Source organism: Rhodnius prolixus, unplaced genomic scaffold (genome assembly GCF_049639745.1).
Source record: "Rhodnius prolixus isolate KJV_2025 unplaced genomic scaffold, Rpr scaffold_7, whole genome shotgun sequence".
Taxonomy (NCBI): domain Eukaryota; kingdom Metazoa; phylum Arthropoda; class Insecta; order Hemiptera; family Reduviidae; genus Rhodnius; species Rhodnius prolixus.
Genome location: NW_027411582.1, coordinates 32,484,480 through 32,494,074, shown reverse-complemented (window position 1 = coordinate 32,494,074; position 9,595 = coordinate 32,484,480). Strand labels below are relative to the sequence as shown.

General features: G+C 30.7%; 1 protein-coding gene across 3 annotated transcripts; it reads right to left on the bottom strand.

Moving 5' to 3' along the window:
* Window positions 1-1,643: 1,643 nt before the first annotated feature.
* LOC141447443 (testis-specific serine/threonine-protein kinase 3-like) lies at window positions 1,644-9,017 on the bottom strand. 3 transcript variants are annotated; one of them, XR_012454325.1, is made up of 6 exons: window positions 8,558-9,016; window positions 6,734-6,960; window positions 5,511-5,721; window positions 4,491-4,675; window positions 3,099-3,327; window positions 1,644-1,888 (listed from the first exon to the last, which is right to left on the bottom strand). XR_012454325.1 is itself a non-coding variant. In XM_074114975.1 (6 exons), exons 1-6 carry the CDS (start codon window positions 8,786-8,788, stop codon window positions 1,854-1,856), a joined length of 975 nt encoding a protein of 324 aa, XP_073971076.1. In that variant the 5' UTR covers window positions 8,789-9,017; the 3' UTR covers window positions 1,644-1,853. The 3 variants fall into 3 exon arrangements, 1 of the variants encoding a protein (XP_073971076.1); XR_012454324.1 differs by having other exon boundaries at window positions 3,116-3,327; XM_074114975.1 differs by having other exon boundaries at window positions 3,242-3,327; window positions 8,558-9,017.
* Between the last annotated feature and the right edge of the window lie 578 nt (window positions 9,018-9,595).

Below are 9,595 nucleotides of genomic sequence, written 5' to 3'. Positions count from 1 at the left end.
ACACAAAGTTTACTCAGGGCTCCTCAAGACATTCTCGGTTAAAACCAACATAAAAAAATTGACACTATTGCAAATACTTCTTGCGGTAAAAGAAATTAGAAACCTTAAAATAACCTAACAAAAACTTTATGTATCTTCTTGGGTTTTCTAAAACTCGGTCTCTAATATTTAACACCTACATCTTACAAGTAATGGAAAACTTATTTTTCTTATACATTAAACAAAAGTTAACAGATTAAGGAAGAAAATAAGAATTTTTTAAAATGTCTATAAAATTATTTTAAATGGAACATTGCTCAAATAAAAAACATTACTTTTCAAGGTAATTTTTAATTGCAATACTAGAAGTATATTCGTATATTCTAAAAGATTGCAATTCTATAGATGGAATCCTTTACGCTTGGTGTATTATAGGGTTAGACTAGGACCTGCCTCTTGTTACAATGTACAATCTCCCCTCGAATATGACAACATACACTACACACTTGAAGAGTGAAATGTCAAACCTCAAAATAAATATCACGAACACGCTATGATATTATTTTCCAAACATAACTACATAACGCTTTATAGATTTAATAATCAGAATGAAATTTCTATAAATATAATCTGATATTGCTTTTTATTTTATTGAATAACTAGAAATACGGATGCCAATAATATTGCACTTACGTTATGTAGAAAGAAAATAAATGAACTACAATTGTTAGTATTAATGAAAATCAGTCTTTTTAATCAAACTTTTTATTTTGTCGTGTCTTTAGCGATGTTGACAATAAGCTAAGATATCGTACACTTCAAAGCGTATTTAATAATCATAAAGCGTTAATTTTAATCATTTTTTGACAAAAGCATCCATGTTATAACTGTTATTCAAACCCTAATTGCTAGGATTAAGGAACCTGTTTTCCTTTTTCGAAAAAACAATCCTTTTATTAAAGATCTGAATTTTTTTTTTTTTTTTTCTTTCAAGCAGTTTTAGATATAACACATGAGAGATTCTTAGGATAATAAATCTCCTAGGAATCCAAGCTAAGAAATACCTTGCACGGTCCAAGTTTCTTTATTGGCCATTCTGATGGCAGTGAAGCGTCAGAAAATTTATATGAAACTATATGGACTAGACTTCTTACCATTACTTTGTCTTATTTGATTTATATTTCAGGATTAAATTTATTTCGTTATTATACTTTCAAAACTCAATACTCATATTTGCAACTATTTGAGTTCAATATATCCAAGCTCTAACTCTAGCGTATCATCACACATTACCACGAACACATTATATCCTTAACAAACACTAAGTAGTTCCATATAAAAACATCAAATTATAAATAATTTAGAGCGCAGTGGATTTTTAAACGATTCCCTGTAAAAACTATAATCTACAACGGAGCCGCAATATGTCACTTCCTATACAAATTAGAACTACCCCCCCCCCTCTTCAGAGCGAAATAATAAATCATTACCTAATCAATCAACTAAATAAGATCATAATCATTCTAAACATTAGGTATCGGAGCTTATACACTTTCATTATACATGCCTGATTGCAAATGCGGAATACGCCAATCACCCTTCCACTCCATTGAGCTTAATTCAACCTTAACCGATACAATTAATAAATAATAAAAATAAGTAAATGGATTTGTAAATTAGTATATTTTATACGCTGGGCTCGGTAATTTGGAATATGTGGCATAATCAAATGTTTCTTTAGTAATAAGCTTAATTAATGATTACTTAACAAGCACATACAAGTGGTTAGTTAAGTAATAAGTTGTATTTATATTGACATATATATTTTGGCCGCATCTTGTTTTCCCCATTCATTGGAAAAATGTATTTTTCATTTACAAATCAAACGTCATCTTTGTTGCTTGTATCACTAAAAATAAAAATAAAAGTAAATGTTTAAAAAAAAGATGTTTTATAAAATAAATTAAAAGAAATAAAAAAAAAAAAATGTTTTATTTTAAAGTAAGTGGTGAGTAGGTCAACTGCTTTTGACCTTTACATTCTCTTCCAGTTTAGTACTGCAGCCAAAATGTCTTCAATGCAGAAATATGTTAATCAGTTCGTTAATTAAGACGAATCAAATTTAAATGAAATAAGATTAATAAAAGATAGCAAGTTAATATGTTTTAATGTTCCAAAGTTAATTTTGTAGATAAGTTAACCTCCCACTTTCAATTTCATAATTGAAACAAATCTTCAATGTTCATTTAGTGTAGAAGCTTAAATTGTAACTAAGCATTTGAGTATTACGTAACATTCACCTGCCCCACCCAATGAACCTTTCAAATTTAAATTTTCATGACAAAATAAATTGTAAAAAAAAAAGCTATCTTTTTTGAGAAAAACCCTAAAGAACCTCACAGGAAATTGTTTGTCAAAAACAGTTTTTGAACAAATAAACCAATTCCCAAAACTTTTTCTCTTCACTTATATGTAGCTTATAAGCTTAGAAAGATGAGCGCTATATCAACTAGAGTCCTACGAAAGTTCATAAAGCACAAGCTTGGAACATTCTGAAATCAAATGTGGCAGGCCTGGGGGTTCATGGTGACAATGGACTTTTTTTTGTGTACATGAAGGGTCACAAAAATTATTATTATTAACCATCAGATGGCACTAATCAGTTTCACTATTCAATAAAATAAAATAAATCCGCAAAAAATGCACAGATTAAGTTCAGATTTACAATGGTTGCACCAGTTAAAAGAGTTTCTGACTTGTTCCATCTAGAAAGATCTCCTATTGTGTTGACTTCTTCAAGAAAGCGATTTTAAGCCCTAAATCTATGTAATCAGCTGAGCTGAGCGTTGACTTATAACTGGGAGTCCTACAGTTTGAAACCAACCTATAACTTATGAATTTTGAACCTTGGACGTTAAGCCCGACTTTATTTTTACTCTTCAAAATTGCAACAACAAAACTGCTCGAAATCAATAAAAAATATTATATACTTGATTTGTTTTAAAAGTGCAGGACAACAAATATTTGAACGGTACACAAATACTGATTGGGACAAATAAAAAATCATTATACACTAGAAATATTAAAGAAAAACAAAAATTAAACGAAAAGAAATAAACCTAAAACCATTGTATACCATGAAAAACAGATAAATCATTATCTTCTGAAGTTTCATTCTACTAGATATGTATATGCGTGCTAATCATCAGATGCTACTTATGTAAAGGCTTAGGTTTTTATGCTCATATTCTTAACAAAGAACCTGAATAGCAACGATCGTCCAGCCAAGTATAGTTAGCCACTTGCTTAATTGTTGCTCGTTTTGTTACATCTGGTTCTAATAAATGTCTGTAAAAATAAGAAAGACAAACCAATATAAGTAACAGCTACGAAATATAGTCAAATAAAAGTTATATTTTTTTTTCAATTCATTAAGTTATCTACAAACTGTATTACAGTTTGATACTTGTTTGTATCTGGAAGTACTAAGATTAATTGGTGCGTTAAGAGCAGGAGGAGAGAAACTACCCAGTGGTAGCACTCTCTACAGAATATTAATAATGTTTAGGTCTTCAGATCTCAAGGAAGTCGCGGGGCCACTGGCGATTCAGTCTACGAGAAGGATTGTCAGAGGAGGCGAGAGACAGTACAAGAGGATTGGAACAAGTGGAGAGAGCAGTATGGAATTTTTGATTCTTCTCCTTCCGATTTAAAAATAAATATGAAAGACAGCTGCGAGTGAACTGCGAAAATCGCACAAGTCAGATGGGAAGTTTTTGTAAACATAATAAAAATCCAAACCTTGGTTTAGCAAAGTACAATTAAAAACTTTTACTATAATAAGGGTTAAGAAGAGATAGAAGCATTAATTAAAGAGAGTAACAATCCACTTTAGATTATAGGGTATGGAAAGATCTAGAGCACATTACTATGGAATTTAAAAAGTATTGTACATGCAATAAAGAATTAAATTCTTCATAAAATTAAATACGATGTTATTAAATATGTTCCTATATAATTATTTTTAAAGAGAGAAATGTGTTTACGCCAAATTGCATCAATTTCTAAACGGAAATAAGTGGTAATCTAAAATAATTCAGTTTTGTTTGGGTTCAAACATTCGCATAATTCTCCTACAGTGTAGTTTTTATAAAGTACCTCTTTATGGAAGCTAATATAGCGAAAGCTAGAGCAAATTTAAATATATTAACAAATATTTTGACTAGAGCCCATTAGAGAACTCTCTCTATTGGAAGTATCATTAAATTCATAAACTATAAAAAGTCTCTTGTCTTATTATTATGACATTAGGAAACGACAATATTTCAAAAATATTGTAAGATTTCACGAGACCTCTGGTATTTCAAAACAAGAGGAGATAATTTAGTGATGCTAAACTTCCTAATTAAAAGAAAATTCTTTAACACATGATTGAAAATCAGTATTGCAAAGAATCAGCTATACTATGACGGATGAAAACATTGATTTTGAATTAAAAATTAGATACTAACGTGACAAGTCGTTTAACTTTACTGGATACGCAGATTTTCTCTGGAAATGAAAACTTTTTATTCATTTGGGCTTTGATTAAACGACTTATATTGCCGTCATCAAACGGCATAGCGGCACTTATCATTATGAAAAGGATGACACCTAAAGACCAAATATCATACATTTTAGGATTGTACTTGACTCCCTGCAAAAGAAAAAAAAAGAAGATAATTTTTTTTTCATAGATTAAATAATAATCAAATAATAATTTTCAATATTAATAATCCAAATAATTATCGTAGATTAATCAGAGAAAGTATTTATTTAGATTGAAGATTTTTTATTCTAATCATTAAAGAAAATAAAAAAGTGACGAGTGGCAAAAGCTTTAACGGGTAAATGTAATGTTACACCCAAGTATCCATCCACTTGTTGCAAGGGGAGCCATTGTACTCGTATAACATAATTCAAAACAAAACTTCCGAGTTAAAAGAAAATTCCTTAATAGTTGGGCGAAAATCAGAATAACAAAGAAACATCCATGCATGATAGCTGAAAATGTTTTATTTTTTTAATTCAAAATCAATCAATGCTCAGGCACATCCTGTTTTGATTTTTCGGATTCGACTGTGCCGGAACTATTTTGCAAGATGCAGTATGGGACATAAGTGTGCAAGATTCTGTATGATGCAGAACTTTTACCGTGTATTATTTTCACTCGCAAATTTCATAAGAATATCAGCCATGTGTACTCCTTAGCAATTAGCTACAGCTACTTATATGTTTATTCATTATTCCTCGAAAAATAATAATCACAATTCACGTCGTCGGTGGATATCAAAGTTATATTTGAGCAGAAAAGAGCAAAGTGTGACTATCAACATACAAAGCTGTAAGAGGGCAGAATCTGTTCTGGGCATCAGAAATTTTCATGTTATTTGTATATTTCTAAGAATTACTTTCGTAGCAATCTTTTTAATATCAGGCATAACTGATTTGTTTATATAAACTCTTAATTACTCGATTACTGTTCACAGTACCTGGAGTATTTCTGGAGCCGCATATGCTGCACTTCCACAGTACGTTTCACTAAGTATTCTTTTTTTAGAGGTTAAATCCGAACACCATCTGGCAAAACCAAAATCAGCTATTTTCAAATGATCCCTTCCGGCAAGAAGTACGTTCTCACATTTCAGATCACGATGTGCAATATCTCTGCTGTGAAGGTAACTAATGGCTTCAACCATCTGTCTGAAAAACAATAGTGATTTCAAAATAATTAAATCATTTTAATGAAGAAAATATGTAAGTAAAAAATTCTAATTCGGAGTTCATTTCTTGATAAAAAGAATGTACAACTCACAAACAAATTTTATACTTTGGCTTTTGAATTAATAAATTAGATATAAGTTATTTATACAATGGAGGCCTTCTCCAAAACCGAGATAGTTTTCTACAAAACAAATATCGAATTAGGAAAAGAGAATAATTAATTCTCAATGCCGAGAATTCGAATATGAAATAAATTAGACTGTAACGAGAGGATGGATTCTTGTAGAAGGCAAAATAGTCAAACAAGTTAAAATTCAGAATTTATGTAGATCTCTATTGAATCCAACGGCCACTACTGATATGATATGCTCTCTCTATCCAACGCCTTGGTCATGGAGAAACACAGACAGACTGAAACCTGACCCTAAAAAAAAAATTTGAAAACGAACTTCATTGAGCCAACCTTATGTGAAAGAAACCATAATTTATATACTTTAAATTCAAGAACTAAACTGTAGACTTAAAAATTATAAAAAGTTTGGAAAAATTATTCCATCTAAGGTTTATCATTTCAAAGTTTTCTGCAGCAATAGTTTTAAATTTAATTAGCTTTACCAGGTATGTAGTTTACGCCAATTATACACTTTTCCAATCGTTAAATAACTTCTTTTTCAGCTAACGTGTTTTCAGGTTTTCAGTTTAGAATTTGAAAAGATGTTTCTTACTAGATACTATAGCAGCTTCAACTAGGTAGGTTGCAGTCTTGCCAACGTCATCAAAATGGGTGATAAAGGTACAAATATCGTGCTAATAGCTCATTACCAATTTTTTTTAAAAAAAGTAAGAAATTTAGATTTAAGAATATTGTACTAAAAACCTTTTAAAGTGAATAGTGGCTGAATAAAAATTTAAAACATTGAGCCATTACTTGCAACTGCCAATAATAATAAATAAATAAGGTTAATTGTATAATACACCAGAAAAGTATTACCTAAAAAAAAATTTCGTTCTTGCTTCTGATAAAGGCCCTCTTGCTCTGATATAATCCAAAAGATCTCCACGTTCGCAAATATCCATAAAAATATATACCAGATCTTCTGATTCAATTATATCACATACTGATACAATATTTGGATGTCGTATGGAACGCACGATACTCACTTCCCTTGGTAAAAATTTTGTGACGAAATCTCTTGATGCTCTTTTTTTATTTACTACCTTTAAAATAAATAAATAAAATTTATGACCTTTTTGTGGTAGCTTTTTTATCAAGATTAAAAATGGGTGGCAGTTAAAATGGGCCCTAGAATAGTTTTTTAATAACTTTTACCGTTGCTAGGGCTTAATGCATTTTACTGTCTTTAAAGTAGAGTATTATCATGACGAACACAAAAATTTGCTGGTAGTAGAGGCGCACGTTCCTGCTTTAAAGTGTAGGTTACGCTCAGTTATGGTTAAAATGCAGGTTTGATGCCGCTGCCTTTTTGATTAAATTTTATTAGTTATTATGTATTTCTTTTGTGGCTATTCAATTTAAAAAAAAATAAAATAATTTACTGAAAGTGAAATAAACTCCTTTATGAGGTTTCTTCGATAACGCGTATAAGGAAGTCAACTAAATTCAGAATATTACTCATCAAAGTTTTTACAAAAACTGATCGGATACATTTAAAACAGACTTCATATTGTAATTTTTCATACGTATCAATCATAGGCAAAGTCTAAGTTATACAATAAATCATTTTAGATAAGGTTTTTCTTTAAAAAAAAAAAAATCCTTAAGTTCCATCACTAATCAGTTTTGAATATATACTATATTCAAAGTTCAAAGAGTCCTAAAGTCTAATATTTCTTTGTAGGTCGATTTATTTTGTACTTTTAAAATAGCAAATAAACTTCTATTCTATATAAGAACGTTGCCTCTCACAACTGGCGTTTGAAAAACTAAACTTTGTAGGTTGAGCGGAATTGCACATATTTGCACCTATATTTGTTTTACTTAAAACCTTTATTATCTCCAAAGTTATTAATGATAAAAACTATTTTCTAAAATAGTACCCTGATGTTTTCAATTAAAAAATAAATACTCTTGACTTCCCATGGCCATTCTGTTAAGTGCTCATCCATCCCATCTCCATAAATCACAATAAATTGTATTTAACTTAAACAAACGGATCCTACCCCCTGCCTACCCTTTCAGTAGCCCCATCTCACTCGCACTCCACCACGTTCATTACCTAGACATTTTCTTGGACAAACAACCCACGAGAAGCTCGCACACCAGGCTCAAACAAACTTCCTTTAGCAAACGTTATAGATTACTTGCCAGACACCTGACAACTATTCCAAACACACCTAACTGAACAAAAGACAACTTTATACTTCAGTCGGAACCTCAACTTTGGATGTACAGACGGAACCACAATAAATGCTAACTCAAACAAAATCCTCCAAGATATAGTTGACGCTCACTCACCTACCTAATCTTACAATCCATGCAGATCTGATGATTTCTTTAGCCCACGATCTTTATATCGGGCGAAATGTGGGTACAATACCCACAGTTGACTCTCACTTCGCCCTCTCTTGTCTAAAATCTCCTCAAATTCACTTTCAGGAAATCTTGCAAAGCGGTTGAAAAGTCGTTGGCCCCCCGCGACATTTTGGGCGCCCAAATGACTAGTCATGAGTACTATTACCATTATTAAATGCTAGCTACGCCAGTGAAAGAAACTTGTCAGTAAATTTACTAATTACATATTGGTTTATGTGGTATTAAATACTCAATAAAAAAGAAATAGGTAATTATAATCACCTTGCATGCAATTTTCTCCACAAAACCTAATTCAGAAGCTCGGTAGGCTATCTTTACTTTACAATAAGATCCTTCACCAATCGATTTACCAAGTTTATAACCTTTTTTCAACAATATATTCTGTATTGTCTCACCAAATATTCCATTAATTTTAGTAACGTTGCATGTTGCAATATTGCAAGATTCTTGAGAAAATGCTGGCACATTTTCCGCCTCTTGCCAGGGTCTCATTTTTAGCTGATATTTTTTCAACAATAAATTTGATTCATACGTTAAGTGTTTCTTTTCAAAATATGAAATTATTTATATATTAATTGGCCTACGAACCTACACTAAATTCAACCAGCTATTTAAGCCAAATTACTTTAAATTTTTTACGGATATTTGGATTATTTAACATCATTGATAATTTCAAATAACTTACTTTTGGTTCACATATTGACAAAATGAACATATGAAAAAATAATTTTGTACAAACAAAAAGTACATATTTAATATGTTTTAAAAAATATTGTTGCTAGTTAATATTTCACTAAAATAATTTATTCCTTCTTTTATTTTTTTATAACGGAGAATATTCCACTGTCAATAGTTAAGCGCCGCCAGCAAAAAAATAGGCAATTACTTTAACTTTCTTACTAAGAGTATTCTTTTTTAAATGTTTATATGAAGCGTATGTCATTAGAATAATTTTTCAGCCATTTTTAATCTGGTTACATTAGCAGAAGTTCCTTCTCTAATTGTACTGATTTTTGAATTTGAGTTTACACGTTTTGAGGTTCCCGTGATTACAAAAAAAAAAGCAAGTTTAAACAAATAAGGACTTGTGTGTTACCCCATCAAAAGCAGTAAATTTCAGAAAGTTCAAATTAAATACTTAATTAGTTACCAATTCTTTCGACACGATGGATTACTGTTCTTCCTTTGCATTGCTTTGAATTTTTCATGAATAAAAAATATTGTGTTATTATTATCTTCATATACTGAGGGTCGCTGGTACCCTAGAGGCTCCGTTTTCCACAAAGCTCAGTTGCATCC

What these genes read in the sequence shown, in the direction of transcription:
- LOC141447443 (XM_074114975.1), bottom strand. Translation starts at nt 8,788, where the DNA reads ATGAGACCCTGGCAAGAGGCGGAAAATGTGCCAGCATTTTCTCAAGAA. An exon ending in AAAGTTAAACGACTTGTCAC is followed by an intron (nt 3,328 to 4,490) that starts GTTAGTATCTAA and finishes TTATTTTTACAG; the next exon opens with ACATTTATTAGAACCAGATG. An exon ending in GGACGATCGTTGCTATTCAG is followed by an intron (nt 1,889 to 3,241) that starts GTTCTTTGTTAA and finishes TTTTATTTTTAG; the next exon opens with TGATACAAGCAACAAAGATG.